The sequence below is a fragment of the Oryctolagus cuniculus genome, chromosome 16 (genome assembly GCF_964237555.1).
Source record: "Oryctolagus cuniculus chromosome 16, mOryCun1.1, whole genome shotgun sequence".
Lineage (NCBI taxonomy): Eukaryota > Metazoa > Chordata > Mammalia > Lagomorpha > Leporidae > Oryctolagus > Oryctolagus cuniculus.
In genome coordinates this window covers 62,184,096-62,204,557 of record NC_091447.1, presented here as the reverse complement: position 1 = coordinate 62,204,557, position 20,462 = coordinate 62,184,096, and the positions used below count along the sequence as shown (strand labels likewise).

The 20,462-nt window shown below is 46.2% G+C and overlaps 1 protein-coding gene and 1 pseudogene across 4 annotated transcripts in view; one reads left to right on the top strand and one right to left on the bottom strand.

The window, feature by feature from the left end:
• The first annotated feature begins 49 nt into the window (after positions 1-49).
• Positions 50-20,462, top strand: part of LOC100340211 (lysosomal alpha-mannosidase) — a 38,412-nt gene continuing 17,999 nt past the window's right edge. Inside the window, exons 1-6 of one of the 4 annotated variants that reach the window (XM_070058815.1) lie at positions 50-3,153; positions 3,761-3,863; positions 4,026-4,199; positions 4,363-4,556; positions 7,305-7,437; positions 7,684-7,829. In XM_070058815.1, coding sequence (XP_069914916.1) covers positions 3,010-3,153; positions 3,761-3,863; positions 4,026-4,199; positions 4,363-4,556; positions 7,305-7,437; positions 7,684-7,829 — 894 coding nt within the window. In that variant the 5' untranslated portion in view covers positions 50-3,009. Of the gene's footprint in view, positions 3,154-3,760; positions 3,864-4,024; positions 4,200-4,362; positions 4,557-7,304; positions 7,438-7,683; positions 7,830-20,462 lie in introns of those variants that run through there. The other 3 variants (XM_051837849.2, XM_070058816.1, XM_070058817.1) reach the window with 3 other exon arrangements.
• Positions 15,874-17,676, bottom strand: LOC103346868 (phospholipase ABHD3 pseudogene; annotated as a pseudogene).

Below are 20,462 nucleotides of genomic sequence, written 5' to 3'. Positions count from 1 at the left end.
GGGTAAAGCCGCCGCAAGCAGTGCCAGCATCCCATATGGACCCCGATTTGAGTCCCGGCTGCCTCACTTCTGATCCAGCTCTCTGCTGTGGCCTGGGAAAGCAGTAGAAGATGGCCCAAGTCCTTGGGCCCCTGTGCCTGCATGGGAGACCTGGAAGAAACTCCTGGCTCCTGTCTTCAGATTGGGATAGTTGTTGCTGCCAACTAGGGAGTGAACCAGTGGATGGAAGACCTCTCTCTCTCTCTGCCTCTCCTTCTCTGTCTCTCTCTGTAACTCTGACTTTCAAATAAATATATAAATCTTAAATTAATTCACTTACATATTTGAAAGCAGAGTGATGGAGATAGAGACAGAGATAGAGATAGATCTCCCATCTGCTGGTTTTCTCCCCAATAGGCCTCTAAAGTTGTGCTGGTGGTGACCAATCAGGATCCTGGAACTTTATCCAGCTCACCCACATGGATGACAGGGACCCAAGTACTTAGGCCACCATTTGTTGTCTTCCCAGTTACATTAACAGGTAGTGGAACCACCAGAGTATCCTCAAGGATTGGAATTGTTGCTGCTATATGAGATGTTGGTTTGGCAAACAGCAGCCTAGCCCACTGGGCCACACTGCTTGTCCCCTCCCCCTTACCCCAGTTGACTTTTTTTTTTTTTTTTTAAGATTTATGTATTTATTTGAAAGGCACAGCTACAGAGAGGTGGAGGCAGAGAGAGAGAGAGAGGTCTTCCATCTGCTGGTTCACTCGCCAAATCACCGCAACACCTGGAGCTGCACTGATCCAAATCCAGGAGCCAGGAGCTTCCTCCAGGTCTCTCACACAGGTGCAGGGGCCCAAGGACTTGGGCCATCTTCTGCTGGTTTCCCAGGCCATAGCAGAGAGCTGGATCAGAAGTGGAGCAGCTGGGACTGGAACTGGTGTCCATATGCGATGCTGGATCTGCACACAGCGGCTTTACCCACTACGCCACAGTGCCAGTCCCAAGATATGTTTCCATTCACTGGTTTGTTCCTCAAATTACCAGAACAGTCATGGCTGAGCCAGGGTAAAACTAGGAAGAAGGAATGACATCTGAGTCTCCCACATGAGTGACAGGGGCCCAAGTTCTTGAGCCATCTCCTGCTGCCTTCCCAGGTACCTTAGCAGGGAGCTGGATCAGAAGTGGAGTAGCTGGGATTCAAGCCTGTGTCTCATTATGGGATGCTGGCCTTGCAAGCAGTGGCTTCACCTGCTGTGCCACAATACCAGCTCCAAGGTTGTGCCAGTTTTTCTAAATTCTGCCCCCCCTCCATTAAGAGAGACTGGACCTGGCCAGCAAGGGAGGCTCGGGTATGGTGACCAGGGTGCCCACAGCTCCTGATGGGCCTGGGTTATCTTAGGCTCTTGTCTGAAAAGGCTCGAGTCCCAAATTGCAGTCAAAGAAAGAGGCCAGCAGGGGGAGCCCCAGGGCCAGCTGCCACCCTGCATGGGGCCCTGAAGCCGGACTATGGGCCAAGACCTCTTTGTAAGTGGGGGTGGCCAAGTGGGAGGAAGGAAGCCCCTAAGGCTGGGTAGGGAAGCCTGAGGAGGGTGCCCTGGTCCTGCTTTTACTCAGGCCTGGAGCGTGGTTGCTGGATGGCCCTTTCCCCGATTTTTCCAAGTCACTGCTTTGATTGGAATGTTGGTGAATCTACAACATGAGAGGACACAGCTGCTGTGGAGTGAATGGGATTTGGCTTCTGGGCTCATGCAGATTTTTTTTTTTTTTTTTTTTAGATTTATTTTATTTGAAAGACAGAGTTACAGAGAGAAGTAGAGAAAGAGGTCTTCCATCTGCTGGTACACTCCCCAAATGGCTGCAATGGCCATAGCTGAGCTGATCCGAAGCCAGGAGCCAGGAGCTTCTTCCAGGTCTCCCACGCGGGTGCAGGGGTCCAAGGACTTGGGCCATCTTCTACTGCTTTCCCAGGCCATAGCAGAGAGCAGGATCAGAAGTGGAGCAGCTGGGACTTACAGGCAACACTGGCCCCTCATCTAGCTTTTCTAACCCTAAGTCATAGACTTAGGGTACTGACAGGGTGGGAACTTCATTTAGTTATGGTGTTTAGGAAGTGCACCTTGGGGTGGAAGACTGAACTCCTCCACCCCACATGCACCTCCCTGCTAATGCCCCTGGCAAAGCAGTGGCAAGACGGCCCAAGTGCTTAGACCCCTGCTGCCTATGTGGGAAACTCAGCTGGAGTTCCAAGCTCTTGGCTGTGGCAGGTTCCTTGGCTAGTGCCAGGCTGATTCACAGGGAAGGTAAAAGGCGGCACCCTAGGGGGTGCCCCACCCAAGTTGTATTCCTAGGCTGGCAGGGATGGTTCCTTAGATCCGGTCAACCACAAATCTCTCTCTCTCTTTAAAAAAAATTTGTCTTTAATTGAGAGGATGTATTACAGAGAGGCAGAAGCAGAAAGAGAGAGAGACTTCCACCCACTAAGCAATCTGGGATTTGGTTTTCTTAGTACAAAGATGAGGCTCTGGCTGCCCTGGTGGGAGCTGAGGCTCTGCGAGGAAACTTCGTTTCCCCAGCGGGCGGAACCGCTCCTCATCAAGCCCAGCTCGGTCCCTCCAGGGTCTCCCCTAAATAGGACACCCTGGAATTCCCCCCGTGCACCCTCCATCCTCTAGGAAAATCTAGAAGCTGCAGGAAAAGCTGAGGCCCCTACCCTCAGGGGGCAGAGTCATTCCCGTGCCCCACGGAGTGGCGAGCGGCTAAGGGCGCCCCTGGGCCGTCCAGCACCCCGAAGGCAGTACCTGTCGCGCGCTTGGCTGGGTTCTGGGACCGCGAGGACTCAGCGCCAGCCTCAGTCCTGGGCGGCGCCAGTGCAAGTTGGCCCCGCCCCTCCGGCGCCGATTGGTCAGGATGCGTTCTGGGGGCGGAGCCTTCGCGCCAACCCCCCACCCACTGCACGGCCGGACCCGGGAACCCTCCTGAGGCAGCGCCGGCGGCTGAGGCGGCGGCGGCGGTGACAGCGGAGCCATGACCGCCCTCGGTCGTGCTTCGGGGGTCTGCGCCGGCGGCTGGGGGGACTCGGGGCGCGCCATGCGGGGACCGCCCCCGCCTCTGCCCGTCCTATTTGTGGTGTTGGTGGCGGCGCCCGGCACTCGCGCCGCGGGATACGAGGTGAGCGAACCGGCCGGGAGAAGCCCTGAGGAGGGTGTGGACGAGTCCGATCTTGAGGTGCCTCCGAGGGGCGGCGGGTCCCACACGGGATCGGAATGCGTGCGGGCTGCCATGGTGGAGGAGGTCCCCGGGCCGCCGGCCTGAGTGTGCGAGCCCCGTGAGGGCAGTGTGGGGGCGTGGGGGGGAGCGCTCAGAGAGAACCGGGGCTGTGGACGCCGCCTCCCTGAGGTCCACCCTGGCTCCTCCACTTCCTGAGGCCCCCTTGCCCAGGTCACTGCCCTCTGTGTGCCCCAGGACACCCGCAGGTCAGCTGTGTGCGGGGCTGAATGCACCTCAGCCAGGGCTCTGATGATTTTCCCAGGGGGAGAGGGAGAGCCGCGCTGGGGGCTGTGCGGGGTGGGAGCTGTGCGTGTGAGCACCGCGATGCGTGTGTCCTGCCTGGGAGGGCCTGGCCTCCTTTGTACACAGTCAGGCTCAGGTCAGGGCCCCGCCACCGTGCCACAATGTCCATCATGCAGTCCCCTGAGCCGGCCCCTCCCCCACTCCACCTCTTTGCCCTGGGGTACTGACACGGGTGTGTGTGTGTGTGTGTTGGGTCCCCGTGCAGACATGCCCCACGGTGCAGCCAGACATGCTGAACGTTCACCTGCTGCCCCACACACATGATGACGTGGGCTGGATCAAGACAGTGGACCAGTACTACTATGGGGGTAAGCACTCGGTGGGCGTGGCCCCAGACACCCATCCTGGGCTTCCAACCCCTTCTAATTCCTGGACAGCACGGTGGGGGCAATGCCTGGCCTGGGCTCCTTTGTGGAGGAGGGTCTCCCTGGCTCTCCTGGTCCCTGAGTGCCCAACCCCTGTGTCCACAGTTCGGAATGTGCTCCACCACGGGGCAGTGAAGAACATCCTGGACTCGGTCATTTCCGCCCTGCGGGCAGAGCCCAGCCGCAGGTTCGTCTACGTGGAGATGGCCTTCTTCTCCCGTTGGTGGCACCAGCAGACGAACGCAACCCAGCAAGCCGTGCGGGAGCTGGTGCGCCAGGGTGAGCCTGCCCCAAGGACGGGGAAATGGAAGCCCGGCTCAGCTTCTTCCTGTAACCCTGGCTTCTGAGACGGGGAGTGAACGCCTTTCTCCTCTCATCCCAGCACCACTCTCCCTGGACCAGGTCCCTGCCCTTGACCCCGCCCCTGCCCCTTCCCGCGCAGGGCGCCTGGAGTTTGCCAACGGTGGCTGGGTGATGAACGACGAGGCGGCCACCCACTATGGCGCCATCGTGGACCAGATGACGCTGGGGCTGCGCTTCCTGCAGGACACGTTCGGCGACGACGGGCGCCCCCGTGTGGCCTGGCACATCGACCCCTTTGGGCACTCTCGGGAACAGGCTTCGCTCTTTGCGCAGGTGCTGTGTGGTTCTCTCTTAGGTCCACCCCTTCACTCGCCCTGACTCCTCTCTTGGTCATTCAAGCCCCGCCTTTTCCCTGCCATCTCCCTGGGGCCATTCTTGGCCTAATGAAACTCCACCCCTTGGAGTCCTGGCAATTCTCAACCCAAGGCTGACCCCGACTCAGTGGCTCCGTTCCCCTCGCCGACACCACACCCCTTCTCAGGTCTCTTGCTCCTTTCCAAGATGAGTGACAGGCGGAGGCCTTGGCTGCTTTAAAGCCAGCTCCGTCCCAGTGTTCTGACCCCAGCCACCCTGACTGTGAAAGGTGGAGCCTTCCTTGTGGCATTGATATTGCTGGGCAGGTGGAGATGGATTCTGACAATGGTCCCGCCTCCTCGCAGAGGCCACATGGTGTGCTTTGACTCCTCCCAAAGCTTTTATTTATTTTTATTTTTAAATAAAATTATAAATTTTGAAAATCTATAAACACTTTATTTAAGGTATAGAAATTTGTGCATTTCATATATACAAATTTAGGAACATAGTGATTCTTCCCACCCTAGCTTCCATCCCTCCCACACTCCCACTTTTCTTTCTCCACCCTCTTCTATTCAAATTCTTATTTTTTACTTTGATCAATTTTTAATTATCCTTATACACATGAGATTAACCCTGCACTAAGTAAAAAGTTCAACAAATAGTATAAAAAAACTTTTCCTCAACAGTTGAGACAAGGTCTGTTCAGAGTCATCGCATCTCAAAGTGTCAATTTCACTTCTATAGATTACCTTTCAGGTACTCTATGAATTACCATGGATCAGAGAGCATATATGGTATTTGTCTTTTTTGGGACTGGCTTATTTCACTAAACATAATAGTTTCCAATTGCATCCATTTCTTTTTTTGCAAATGACAGGATTTCATTTTTTATCACTGTGTAGTATTCCATGGTGTGCATATACCATAATTTCTTTTTGAAAAAGATTTATTTTATTTATTTGAAAAAGAGAGAGAGAGAAAGAGGCCTTCCATCTGATGATTCACTCTCCAAATGGCCACAACAGCTGGAGCTGAGCTGATTCAAAGCCAGGAGCCAAGAGCCTAGTCTAGGTCTCTCACATGGATGCAGGGGCCCGAGGACTGAGGCCACCCTCCGCTGCTTTCCCAGGTGCATTAGTAGGAGGCTGAATCAGAAGTGCAGCAGCCAGGACTTGAGCAGGCATCTATATGGGATGCTGGCACTGAGGGCCAGGGCTTTGACCTTCTGCACTACAGCACTGGTCCCAATAAACCATAATTTCTTTATCCAGTCTTCAGTTAAGGACATCTGGGTCGATTCCATATTCAACCATCGTGAATTGAGCTGTAATAAACTTGGGGGTACAGATAGCTCTTTCATATGCTGATTTTATTTCTTTTGGGTAAATTCCTGGGAGTGTGATGGCTGGATCATGTGTTAGATGTATTTTCAGGTCTCTGAGGGAGCTCCATTCTGTCTTCCACAATGGTTGTGCTAGTTCACATTCCCACCAACAGTGAATTAGGGTATCCTTTTCCTCATAGCCTCTCCAGCATTTATTGTTTTTTGATTTTCAGATGATAGCCATCCTAATGGGGGTGAGGGGAAACCTCCTTGTGGTTTGGAGTTGCATTTCCCTGATGGCTAGTGATCCTGAGCATTTTTTTCATATGTTGTTGGCTATTTGGATTTCCTCTTTTGAAAAAAGTCTGTTTAAGTCCTTTGCCCATTTCTTAACTGGATTGTTTATTTTGTTGTTGAGTTTCTTGAGCTCTTTATGTGTTTATATATATCTGGATATTATTTTATATTTATATATTCTGGATATTAATCTTTTATCAGTTGTATTGTTTGCAAATATTTTCTCCCATTCTGTTGGCTGCCTCTTCACTTTGCGTGTTTTTTTGCAGTACAGAAGCTTCTTAGCTTGATGTAATCCCATTTGTGAATTTTGGCTTTGATTGCCTGTGCTTCTGGGGTCTTTTCCAAGAAGTCTTTGCCTTTGCTAATCTCTTTCAGGGTTTCCCCAATGTTCTCTAATAATTTGATGGCATCAGACTATAGATTTAGGTCTTTGATCCATTTTTGTGCATTTTTGTGTAAGGTGGAAGGTAGGGGTCTTGCTTCATACTTCTGCATGCAGAGATCCAGTTTTCCCAGCAACATTTGTTGAAGAGACTATCCTTGCTCTGGGGATGGAATTTAGCTCCTTTGTGAAAGTTTAGTTGTAGACATGTGGATTGATTTCTGGAGTTTCTATTCTGTTCCATTGATCTACCCATCTGTTTTTGTGCCAATACCAGGCTGTTTTGAGTATAACCGTCCTACAGTATGTCTTGAAATCTGATATTGTGATGCCTCTGGTTTGGTATTTGTTGTAGAAGATTGCTTTAGCTATTTGAGGTCTCCTGTGTTTCCATATGTATTTCAGTATTGTTTTTTCTAGATCTGAGAAGGATGTCATTGGTACTTTGATTGGGATCGCATTGAATCTGTAAATTGTGTTTGGTAGTTCAGACATTTTGATGCTATTGATTCTTCCAATCCGTGAACATGGAAGATTTCCCCCCTTTTTTGTGTATCTTCTTCTATTTCTTTTTAATGTTTTTTTCCAAAGCTTTTAAAGAAACTTGATTTTAGCTCCACCGTCTACCTGTGCTCTGCCTGCCTCTCCCAAGCCAAGGGGAGCTTGATGGTGGAAGGCTGGGCACTCATTCCTGGTGCCCTCTCCTCCCCACCTCCAGATGGGCTTTGATGGCATCTTCTTGGGGCGTGTGGATTATCAAGATAAAGAGATGCGGAAGAAGAAGCGGGAGATGGAGATGGTGTGGCGGGCCAGCACCAGCCTGCAGCCCCCAACCGCCGATCTCTTCACAGGTGAGGCTGTGGGGTGAGCTGAGCCATCACCCAGGGTCCCAGACTCACACAGGCCCTGGGTTTAATGTAGTGCTTCGCTGTCAGTGTCTTAAATAATCTTATTCCATTGTGAAAAAGAGCCTAGAGTTTTCTTATGCACTGGGCCCTGCACCTTCTAACACTTGCCATGGGTCAGGCATGACCAGTTTTGACCCTAGGGTGATTCTGGGGCACAGGGTCACCCCCTGAACCTTGTGTGGTCCACAGGTGTGCTCCCCAATGTTTATCATCCGCCAAAGGATCTGTGCTGGGATCTCCTGTGTCACGACAACCATGTGGTGGATGACCCTGCTGACCCTGGATACAATGACAAGGAATTGGCTCATTACTTCCTGGATGTGGCCACTTACCAGGTAACTCTGTGTCCAGAACCTGTGGACCTGAGGTGTACAAAGCACACAGCTTTCCCCATGGCCCAGACATTGCCCAACACCTGCTCATAGCCCTTGGGGGAAGGTACTGTTCCTGTCACAGTCTGTCCCCATCTGGATTTGCATTCATTCCTCACTGAGCATGCAGGTGACAGCATAGCACTGTGCTTTCAGGGCACTGGGTCTCAGTGTTCTCATCTGGGGAGTGGGCACAAGAGAACCACTCATAGCCAGGGTCTCTTTGTGTGGCCATACCCGCTCATGATAACATCCCACACACGAATTCTGGGTCACGTGTCATGAGTCTGAAACCATTCATGGAGATGGGTATTGAAAAAAGAAGCATGAATATTTGAAACTTTTTACACCAAAATGAATCCATCCTTTATGCTTTTTAAAAGATTAATTTCAGGGCCACATTGTGGCACAACAGGTAAAGCCACCACGTGCAATGTCATCATCCCATACAGGCACCAGTTGGTGTCCCAGTTACTCCACTTCCAATCCAGCTCCCTGCTAATGGCCTGGGAAAGCGGTGGAAGATGGTCCAAGTGCTTGGGCCCCTGCACCCACGTGGGAGGCCTGGATAAACCTCCTGCCTTCTGGCTTCAGCCTGGCTCAGACTTGGCTATTGTAGCAACTTGGGGAGTGAATAATAAATGGAAGAAAACTCTCTCTCTGCCTCCTTCTCTCTCTGTAACTCTATTAAATATATAAATAAATCTTTAAGAAAACATATTTGTTTCATATATTTGAAAGAGTGGGAGAAAAAAGGAGAGAGATTATGCTGTCTCACTCCACAAATTGCTTAAGAGTGGCCTCTGGAACTTCATCCGGGTCTCACATGGGTGGCCCCTTGAACTTCGGTCATCTTCATCTGCTTTCCTAGGCATGTAAGCATGGGATGTAATACGTTTGCTGAGTCACAAAGCTGGCCCCTAGACTATTTTTTAAAGATTTATTCATTTAAAGGCAGAGTGACAAAGTGAGAATGAGAAAGAGAGAGAGAGATAGAGAGAGAGAGAGAGTGGGAGTGTCCATATGTTAGTTTATTTCACAAATGCCTGCCAACAGTCAGGGCTGGGTGAGACTGAAGCTAGGAACCCAGAACTCCACCGGGATCTCCCCCATAAGGGCAGCAACCCAAGTACTTGAGCCTGACCTGATGTCTCCCGGACTACTCATTAGCAGGAAGCTGGAATGAGGAGTGGAGCTGGGACATGAACAAGGCACTTTGATATGGGATGTGGGCATCCCAGGAGGCATCTTTTACTTTTAAGAAATATTGATTTTGTGGGGAGCAACTGGGAGCAACTCGGACTAGACTAAGTTACTGGAATTAAGACTTATTCTATGCATCTGCTCTCCCACAATATGGCGCTGGGAGAGGAGGAAACAGCTTCTACACAGATGCCTCCAGTTCAACCAATAGACTGTGGGACCTGCTCCTGATTGGAGGAGAGCAGCGTACTCGGCGTGTGGGCAGCCGAGTTGGGATTGGTGGAAGAGGACTATAAAGGAGGAGAGAGACAACATGCACGAGGAACATCTAAGGGGAACATCTATCTGAAGGAACACCTGTGCAGCCCCCGAGAGAGCTGGCCGGCGGTGTGCCGCTCCCCTGCGGAAGTGGGGAAAGTGGCAGGGGGAACCGCCCTTCCACGGAGGTGGAAGGGACGGTAGCCAACCTGGGAAGAACCAGCAGCAAACCCGGGAAGGGCCGAGTAGACAAAAAAACAGCGCAGGGTCCTGTGTCGTTCCTCCACGAAGAGGGGCAGCGACATAATGGTGCCGTGACTCGGATATGAGGCCTAGGCAGGGTTTAGTGTCGTTCCTCCACGAAGAGGGGGAGCGACAGATTTATTTTAAAGAAAGGAGAGTGAGAGAAAAGTCTTCCGTCTGCTGTTTCACAGCCTGGTGGCTGCAGCAGCATCTGGACGAAGCCAGGAGCCAGGAGCTTCCTCTGGGTCTCCGTTGAGGGTGGCAGGAACCCAATCATTGAGCCGTCTGCTGCTGCCATTCCCAGGCTATTATCACAGAGTTGGATCGGAAGTGGAGAAGGCAGGGCTTGAACCAGTGACCATGTGGGACGACAGCGTCCCACACAATGACTTTACCCGCTATGCCACAACATTGAACCTTCCAGGAAACATCTTAACCACTGCACCAAATACTTGCCCTGTACTGATATTCTTTTTTGTATATTATTTATTTCTTTGTTTCCTGCAGTGATATCTTTTTCTATTAGAAATTGTTGTTTTAGTAAGATCATCATTTTTAAGAAAGCTTTTATTTAATGAATACAAATATCATAGGTACAACTTTAGGAATATAGTGGTTCTTTACCCCATACCTGCCCTCTAACCCCCCACTCCCATCCCACCCCCTACTTCCTCTCCCATCTAAAATTCAATTTCAATTAACTTTATATACAGAAGAACAACTCTATACTAAGTAAGATTTCCACAGTTTGCACCCACACAGACACACAAAGTAGAAAGTACTTTACAGTTAATTCTCATAGTACAACTCATTAAGGACAGAGGTCCTACATGGGGACGAAGTACACAGTGACTCTTGTTGTAGATTTAACAATTGACACTCTTATTTATGACATCAGTGATCTCCCAAGACTCTTGACATGAGCTGTCAAGGCTCTGGAAGCCTTTTGAGTCCACAAATTCTGTCAGTATTTAGACAGGGCCATAAACAAAATGGAAGTTCTCTCCTCCCTTCAGAGAAAGGTACATCCTTCTTTGATGGCCCCTTCTTTCCCCTGGGATCTCACTCACAGAGATCCTTCATGTAGATCATTTTTTTCCACAGTCCCTTGGCTTTCCATGCCTGAAATGCTCTCATGGGATTTTCAGACATACTGAATGCCTTAAGGGCTTATTCTGAGGTTAGAGTGCTGGTTAAGGCGTTTGTCATTCTATGAGTCTGCTGTGTGGATTGCTTCCATGTTGGAACATTCTCTCCTTTTAGTTCTCTCTATTGTTACTACCAGACACTTGGTCTTATTTATGTGATCCATTTGACACTTAATCCTATCTATATGATAATTACACACTTAATATTATCACTTTAACACATAAGATGACATTAGTACCACCCAGCTTAATGGGATTTGGAGTCCCATGGCAAGTTTTTAAATTTACCTTTAGGGGTAACACCATGGGAATGTGTGCAGAACTGTACATCTCTCTCCTCTCTTATTCCCACTCTTATTTTTTACTGGGATCTATTTTCAATTGGATTTAAACACCTATGAATAATTCTGTGTTGAATAAAGAGTTCAACCAATGGTATTAAGTAGAAAAAGAAAATAGTAAAAATAAAATAAGATAATAAGCTGATCCTCAACAGTCAAGACAAGGACTGTTCAAGTCATTGCTTCTCACAGTGTCAATTTCACTTCTGCAGGTTTCCTTTTAGGTGCTCTGTTAGTTATCACAGATCAGGGAGAACATATGATATTTGTCTGGGACTGTCTTATTTCACTAAGTAGGATGTTTTCCAGATTCATGCATGTTGTTGCAAATGACAGGATTTTTTACTGCTGTGTAGTATTCCATAGAGTACATATCCCATAATTTCTTTATTCAGTCTTCTGTTGATAGGCATTTAGGTTGATTCCGTGTCTTAGCTATTGTGAACTGAGCTGTAATGAACATGGGGGTGCAAATAATTCTTTTATTTGCTGATTTCCTTTCCCTTGAGTAAATTCCTAGGAGTGGGATGGCTGGGTTGTATGGTAGGACTATATTCAGGTTTCTGAGGTATCTCCAAACTGTCTTCCATAGTGGTTTTACCAGTTTGCATTCCCACCAACAGTAGATCAGGGTACCTTTTCCCCCGCATCCTCGCCAGCATTTGTTGTTTGTAGATTTCTGTATGAAAGCCATTTTAACTGGGGTGAGGTGAAACCTCATTGTGGTTTTGATTTGCATTTCCCTGCTGGCTAGTGATCCTGAGTATTTTTTCATGTGTCTTTTGGCCAATTGGATTTTCTCTTTTGAAAAACGTCTATTTAGGTCCTTGGCCAATCTCTCTCTCTCTCTCTCTCTCTCTCTCTCTCTCTCTCTCTCTCTCTTTTGACAGGCAGAGTTAGACAGTGAGAGAGAGAGAGAGACAGAGAGAAAGGTCTTCCTTGGGTTGGTTCACCCTCCAAATGGCCGCTATGGCTGGTGCACTGTGCCAATCCGAAGCCAGGAGCCAGGTACTTCCTCCTGGTCTCCCATGCGGGTGCAGGGCCCAAGGACTTGGGCCATCCGCCACTGCCTTCCCGGGCCACAGCAGAGAGCTGGACTGGAAGAGGAGCAACTGAGACAGAACCGGCGCCCCAACTGGGACTAGAACCCGGAGTACCGGTGCTGCAGGCGGAGGATTAGCCTAGTGAGCTGCAGTGCAGGCCTGGCCGATCTCTCTCTCTCTCTCTCTCTCTCTCTTTCTCTCTCTTTGACAGGCAGAGTAGACAGTGAGAGAGAGAGACAGAGAGAAAGGTCTTCCTTTTCCATTGGTTCACCTCTCAATAGCCACTGCAGCCAGCGCACTACGGCTGGCGCACTGCGCTGATCCGAAGCCAGGAACCAGGTGCTTCCTCCTGGTCTCCCATGTGGGTGCAGGACCCAAGCACTTGGGCCATCCTCCACTGCACTCCCGGCCGACCAATCTCTTAAGTGAGTTGTTTGTTTTGTTGTTGTGAAGTTTCTTGATATCTTTGTAGATTTTGGTTATTAACCCTTTATCAGTTGCATGGTTTGCCAATAATTTCTCCTGTTCTGTTGGTTGCTTCTTCACTTTCCTGACTTTGTTTTGCAGTACAGAAACTTCTCCATTTGAAGTAATCCCATGTGTTAATTTTGGCTTTGACTGCCTGCACCTCTGGGGTCTTTTTCAAGAACTCTTTACCTGTATCAATGTCTTGCATGGTTTCTCCGATGTTCTCTAATAATTTATGGTGTTAGGTCATAGATTTAGATCTTTAATCCATGTTGAGTACATTTTTGTGTAAGGTGGAAGGTATGAGTCTTGCTTCATACATCTGCATGTGGAAATCCAGTTTTCCCAGCACCATTTGTTGAATAGATTGTCCTTACTCCAGGGATTGGTTTTAGCTCCTTGATCAAATATAAGTTGGTTGTAGATGTTTGGATTGGTTTCTGGTGTTTCTGTTATGTTCCATTGGTCTACCCATCTGTTTTTGTGCTGGTGCCAGACTATTTTTATTCTAATTGCCTTGTAGTATGTCTTAAAATCTGGTATTGTGATGCCTCCGGCTTTGTTTTTGTTGTATAAGATTGCTTTAGCTATTCGAGGTCTCCTGTGCCTCCATATGAATTTCAGCATCATTTTTTCTAGATCTGAGAAGAATGTCTTTGGTATTTTGATTGGTATTTCATTGAATCTGTAAATTGCTTTTGGAAGAATGGACATTTTGATGATATTGATTTTTCCAATCCATGGACATGGAAGATTTTTCCATTTTTTTGCTATCTTCTATTACTTTCTTTAATGTTTTGTAAATCTCATCTTAGAGATCTTTAACATCCTTAGTTAAATTTAGTCCAAGGTATTTGTTTTTTTGTAGCTATTATGAATTGGGTTGATCTTAGAAGTTCTTTCTCAGCCATGGCATTGTCTGTGTATGCAAAGGCTATGGATTTTTGGGTATTGGCTTTATATTCTTCTACTTTACCAAACCCTTCTATGAGTTCCAATAGTCTCTTAGTGGAGCTTTTGGGATCCTCTCTATATAGAATCATGTCATCTGCAAATAGGAGTATTTTGACTTCCTCCTTCCAAGTTTGTATCCCTTTGAATTATTTTTCTTGCCTAATGGCTCTGGCTAAAACTTCCAGGACTATACTGGATAGGAATGATTAGAGTGGCATTCCTCTCTGGTACCAGATCTCAGTGGGAAAGCTTCTAACTTTTCCTCATTCATGCTGGCTGTGAGTTTGTCATAAATTGCCTTGATTGTGTTGAGGAATGTTTCTTCTTCTTCTTCTTTTTTTTTTTTTTTTTTGACAGGCAGAGTGGATAGTGAGAGAGAGAGACAGAGAGAAAGGTCTTCCTTTGCCGTTGGTTCACCCTCCAATGGCCACCGTGGCCGGCATGCTGCGGCCGGCGCACCGCGTTGATCCGAAGGCAGGAGCCAGGTGCTTCTCCTGGTCTCCCTTGCGGGTGCAGGGCCCAAGCACTTGGGCCATCCTCCACTGCACTCCCGGGCCACAGCAGAGAGCTGGAATGGAAGAGGGGCAACTGGGAAAGAATCCGGTGCCCCGACTGGGACTAGAACCCGGTGTGCCGGCGCCGCTAGGTGGAGGATTAACCTAGTGAGCTGTGGCGCTGGCCAGGAATGTTCCTTCCATACCCAATTTGCTTAGGGTTTTCATCATGAAAGGGTGTTATATTTTATCAAATGCTTTTTCTGCATCTATTGAAATAATCATATGGTTTTTGTTCAGCAGTTTGTTAATGTGATGCATCACATTGTTTGATTTGTGGATGCTGAACCATCCTTGCAAACCAGGGATAAATCCCACTTGATCTAGGTGGATGATCTTTCTGATGTGTTGTTGGATTCATTTACTTAGAATTCGTTGAGGATTTTTGCTTCTATCTTCATCAGGAAAATTGGCCTCTAATTCTCTTTCTCTGTTGCATCTTTTTTGGGTTTAGGAATTAAAGTGATGCTGGCATCGTAGAAGGAATTTGGGAAGATTCCCTCTCTTTCAATTCTTTTGAATAACTTGAGAAGAATTGGAGTTAGCTCTTCTTTAAATGAGTGGTAGAATTCAGCAGCAAAGCCATCTGGTCCTGGGCTTTTCTATATTGGGAGGGCCTTTATTTCTGATTCAATTTCCATCTTGCTTATGGGTCTATTTTGGTTTTCTGTGTCCTCATGGCTGAATTTACATAGGATGCATGTGTCCATGAATCTATCCATTTCTTCTAATTTCACAGTTTGTTGGCATACAGCTCTTTGTAGTAATTCCTGATGATTCTTTTTATTTCTGTGGTGTCTGTTGTTACATTTCATTTTTCATCCCTAATTTTATTGATTTGGGTCTTCTCTCTCCTTTTTTTTTGGTTAGTTGGGCCAGTGGTGTTTCAGTTTTGTTTATTTTTTCAATACACCAGCTCTTTGTTTTGCTGATCTTTTGTATTGTATTTTTGGATTAAATTCTGTTGATTTTTCTCTAGTTTTAATTATTTCTTTCCTTCTACTGGTTTTGGGTTTGGTTTGCTGTCATTTTTCTAGATCCTTGAGATGCACTGATAGCTCATTTATTTGGTGCTTTTCCATTTTCTTGATGTAGGCACCAATTGCTATAAACTTTCCTCTTAGCACTGCTTTTGCTGTATCCCATAATTTTTGATATGTTGTGTTGTCGTCTTCATTTGTTTCCAGAAATTTTTAAATTTCTCTTTTGATTTCTTCTGTGACCCACTGTTCATTCAGGAGCATGTTATTCAATCTCCATGTGTTTGCATATGCTCTAGAGATTCCTGAGTTGCTGATATCCAGCTTCCTTCCATTGTAGTCCAAGAAGATGCATGGTATGGTTTCAATTTTTTTTTGATTTGCTGATACTTGCTTTATGGCCTATCGTGATCAATCCTAGAGAAAAAATTCCATGTACTGCTGAGGAGAATGTGTGTTCTGAAACTGTAGGATGAAAAGTTCTGTAGATATATGTTAGGTCCATTTGGTCTATAGTTTCATTAAATGTGCTGTTTCCTTCTTGATTTTCTGTCTGCATGATCTGTCCATTGCTGAAAGTGGAGTATTGAAGTCCTCCAATACTATTGTATTGGATTCTAAGTCTCCCTTTAAATCCCTTAACATTTCTTTTAATTAGCCAGGTGCCCTGTAATTAGATGCACATACGTTTATTTATTTTTTAAATGATATAATTTATTTTAATATAATGATACATATGTGTACAGATATACTATTTTAAAAATAAGTTCATAAATTATAATCATTATAAAACATAAATCAGCCCTAATTTAATATCAGAGTAGAAGAGCATGTATATAAGTCAGTCTAACATCGTTGCACTTGCCCTTCAGAGTTAGAATACATAAAAGATTTAACCCATTGTTTTTTATTTCAGTTTTCATGTTATCATCAAGTATAAATACCCTTAGGGATGTGCTAACTTATAATTTACATCCATATAACCAAAATCTCTTAACAGTTATTAAAGTACCATTAAATCACCTAAAATGAGTAATCTAAAAAAAACTAGCCTAAATTAAAACCCTGAGGAATTAAAATCTTACACAACAGTTTGGGTTAAGTGTAATTTCATGTATGTACTACTTTATTTAAGGTCATATTTGGTAAGGTGTAGTAAAAATAAAATCTACATAAGTAACAATCTAATTCTATATTTAGTTTCTTGCTACAAAGGTGTTTTGTTTCCCTAAATAGTAGTTTTTGCTTGTCATTCTGGACCTCTTCACCCATATGCTGGCTTATTTTCTATATTTACAGTAGTTAAAATTTGTGCACTAATTGGAGATACCTTTACAATGGTTCTTCAGCCAAAATGCACCCCAAGAACTGCATGGTAGAAAGCTCATGTCCATGCTCTACCATGGCCTGCACAAACTGCTTGAATACTCGATCCATGTAAGTGGATTGCCTTGGCCAGATTCCTTCCAGAAAACCAATATGGCCTCCATAAGTCGTGAGGACCAAAGCAACGTTAGGGTTTTGCTTAGCAGTTTCTATTGGAATAGCATGACTGGGTGAGAAAACATCATCTACGGAATTCAGACACAACACTGGAATTCCTACAGATTTCAATCTGAGGTTGGGACTAGCATCGGTGTAATAATCACCAATTGTCCGGTATCCAAACATGACTGAGGTGAATCATTTATCAAACTCTCTGATGGATTTAGCCTTCATGACATGATCCATATCAATTTGTTTGACAAACATGTGTCGGTGCTTATTAACTGAAGACTGCAGACAGGTGGTCAAATAGTAATTAAAAAGCAGCCAGTTGAGTGGTTTCTCCAATGACTCTGAACAAGCAAAAGTATTCCAACCAACTGAGAAAGTTGCAGCTGCCATCAAAGGAGTTTTGGTCCCAATTTTGCCCAGGTAATTTAGAAGCAGCATTCCTCCCATGGAAACTCCTGCTGCCAGGAAAGGCGCAGAAGGGTACAGGCTGTGCACATGGTGGATAACCGTCTCCAAGTCTTCCGTGTTTGCACAACAGTAAGTCTGTGGCATCAAGAGACTCTCTCCTGCCACTCCTCTGTTGTTAAAAACCACACATCTGTATCCCAACTCCTCACTGAGACGGATCATGTGAAGGATATAGGATTCCTTGTTTGTTCCGGTGAGGCCAGGCAACAGTAAAATAGTGGGTCTGGTGCTGGCATCCAAATAACATGCACTGTTTTCGTTATCAAACCAGTCCAGCGAAATCTGCCCTGCAACTGCAGTTTTAGTAAGTTCGTTCCTGTACTGCACCGGGGGATTGGACGTGATGAAAGGTCTCAGCAGGGTCTGTCCTCTGCTCTCCCAGCACCAGACTGTTGGGTAATATGTTTCGGTCACCACGGGACAGTGGTCCTGCAGGAAGCAGCCGAAACTCCCGCCCCCGGTCACCAACTGGGGTTTCTTGGCAATGCTGCTCAGGTAGTAGCAGGCATAAGCGACGCTGAAGCCCAGGATCAGGGATAAGCCCACCCCGGAACCGAAGAACGGCACGCGGACTTGGTGCTCCAGGTAGAGGGAGAGCTCCCGGGAGAGCACCCGCAGGTCCATGGCCAGGCGCTGCATGGCCCCCGAGCGCGGCGCACTGGTCCTGCGGTGGGAGGCGACCCGGCCGGCTAGCGGGCGGGAGCTGGCGCTGCGCCCGCACATACGTTTATAATAGTTACATCAACCTGTTAAATTGATCCCTTAAATAATGTCCTTCTTCATCTCTTATAACTGCGTTAAAGTCTATTTTGTCTGATATTAGGATGGCTACACCAGCTATTTTTTGGTTTCTGTTGGCATGGAATATCTTTTTCTATCCTTTCACTTTCAGCCTGTGTGCATCTTTGTTGGTGAATTGTGTTTCTTCTAGGCAGAAAATAGATGGGTTTTGTTTTGTAATCCATCCAGCAAGTCTGTTTTTTTTTAACTGGAGAGGTGAGGGTATTTACATTCAAGGTGACTATTGATAAGTAATGAATTTGCCCTTCAATTTTCACAAAACTATTCCTATTTTTGTCTTTGGATTTCCTTTGAACTTTTACTGAGAGATTTTCTTCCTTTACCTTCTTTCATAGTGATTATCATGTATCTGTGTTTCTATGTGCAACACATCCTTAAGCATCTCTTGTAGGGCTGGATGGGTCCTGACAAATTCTTTCAATTTCTGTTCGTTGTGGAAGGTCTTTATTTCACTTTCATTCATAAATGAGAGCTTTGCAGGGTATAGTATTCTGAGATGACAGTTTTTTTTTTTTTCTCTTAAGACTTAGGCTATATCTTGCCATTCTCTCCTAGCCTGTAGGGTTTCTGGTAAGTCCACTGTGAGTCTACTTGGAGATTCTCTGAAAGTAATCTGGCATTTCTCTTAAGCACATTTTAGAATCTTCTCTTTATGTTTTACTGTGGTGAGCACGATTGCAATGTGTCATGGTGAGGATCTTTTCTGGTCATGTCTATTAGGAGTTCTATGTGCTTCCTATATTTGGGTGTCCCTTTATTTTTCCAAACTTGGGAAATTTTCTGTTATTATTTCACTAAAGAGGCTTTCTAATCATTTCTCTCTTTCCATGCCCTCAGGAACTCCTAGCACCAGTATATTGGGTCTTTTTATAGTATTCTGTAGATTCCCAACAGTGTTTTTTAGTTTCCTAATTTCCTTTTCTTGTCTTTGGTTTGACTGTATAATTTCTTGTGCTTTGTGTTCTGATATTCTTTTTTCTGCTTCACCAATTCTGTTGTTAAGGCTCTCCACTGCATTTTTATCTGTTCTAGTGAATTCTTCATTTCCTTTTGATTCCTTTTTAAGATCTCAATTTCATGGGAGAAATTTTCTTTCAGGTCACGTATGGATTTCAGTAATTCACGCATTTGCTTCTGATTACTTCTATGTAATCTTTTTTTTTTTTTATTAGACAGGCAGAGTTAGACAGTGAGAGAGAGAGAGAGACAGAGAGAAAGGTCTTCCTTTGGTTCACCCCCAAAATGGCTGCTACGGCACACCGATCCGAAGCCAGGAGCCAGGTGCCTTCCTGGACCACAGCAGAGAGCTGGACTGGAAGAGGAGCAACCAGGACTAGAATCTGGCACCCTATGGGATGCCGGCGCTGCAGGTGGAGGATTAACCAAGTAAGCCACAGTGCTGGCCCCACTTCTATGTAATCTTATGATGAATTTTTTTTCAAAAAGAGTTAATGAACAGTGTACTTAATCACACTTCTGAGCTCTAATATATCAGCATTGGGTGTCATTTTCATTAATATACTCTAATATTTATATTTCTTCAGACTGAAAGAATGTTGCTAATGGGGTACAGAGGAAGAGATCATTTTCTTGCTGAACAATGTCCATATGATTAAGTACCCAGACTGTGGTTTAAAAAAAAATGAATGCAGCAACCTTTAAATCCTTTCCATATAGACAAATGAATATATTTTTCATAATAACATTGCTGCGACTCAAGGCAGTGAAGTGGATCCTGGGGACTTTGCCTGTGAGTGTCAGATTTACAATGCAATGCACCAAGCAGAGAGAGACGCTATGACACATTGATAAACAAGCTAAAATAGTATCACTTGCACTACATCATTTGTATACCAGCAGCCTACAGATCATTTCTTTTTTTTAATTTTTTTAAATTTTTTGACAGGCAGAGTGGACAGTGAGAGAGAGAGAGACAGAGAGAAAGGTCTTCCTTTTGCCGTTGGTTCACCCTCCAATGGCCGCTGCAGCTGGCGCACTGTGGCCAGCGCACCACGCTGATGTGAAGGCAGGAGCCAGGTGCTTCTCCTGGTCTCCCATGGGGTGCAGGGCCCAAGTACTTGGGCCATCCTCCACTGCCTTCCTTGGCCACAGCAGAGAGCTGGCCTGGAAGAGGGGCAACCGGGACAGAATCTGGCGCCCCGACTGGGACTAGAACCTGGTGTGCCGGCGCCGCAAGGCGGAGAATTAGCCTATTGAGCCACGGTGCCGGCCCTACAGATCATTTCAAAAATTACCCAGAGGAAATCCATTTAAGCCAGAAAGGAAACACTATCAGTGCTCTGAGTTGTGGTCTCATCTGGTTCTGGTCAGTACCTTGTAACGGATGGTTTTCCAGACTCAAACTGAGAGAGGAAAATCCATTTCTGACTTCCTTCGAAGGTGTTGACATTTAAATCTGTCATTAGCATTGCAGCCTCATCCTAATTGCAAAATTTCTTGTGCTTTAAGTCTTCGCTGCATTTTTAATCTTAGGAATTGCAAACCACTCATGACAAGGCAGGTAGAAAAATTGGAGGACGCTCAATGTGTCCAAGAGGATGATCAAAAATGCAGCATTTCTTTGAAAATGTAGAGGGTGAAAACTCAGAACCAAATAGGGAACGAAAGGAAAGCCACTG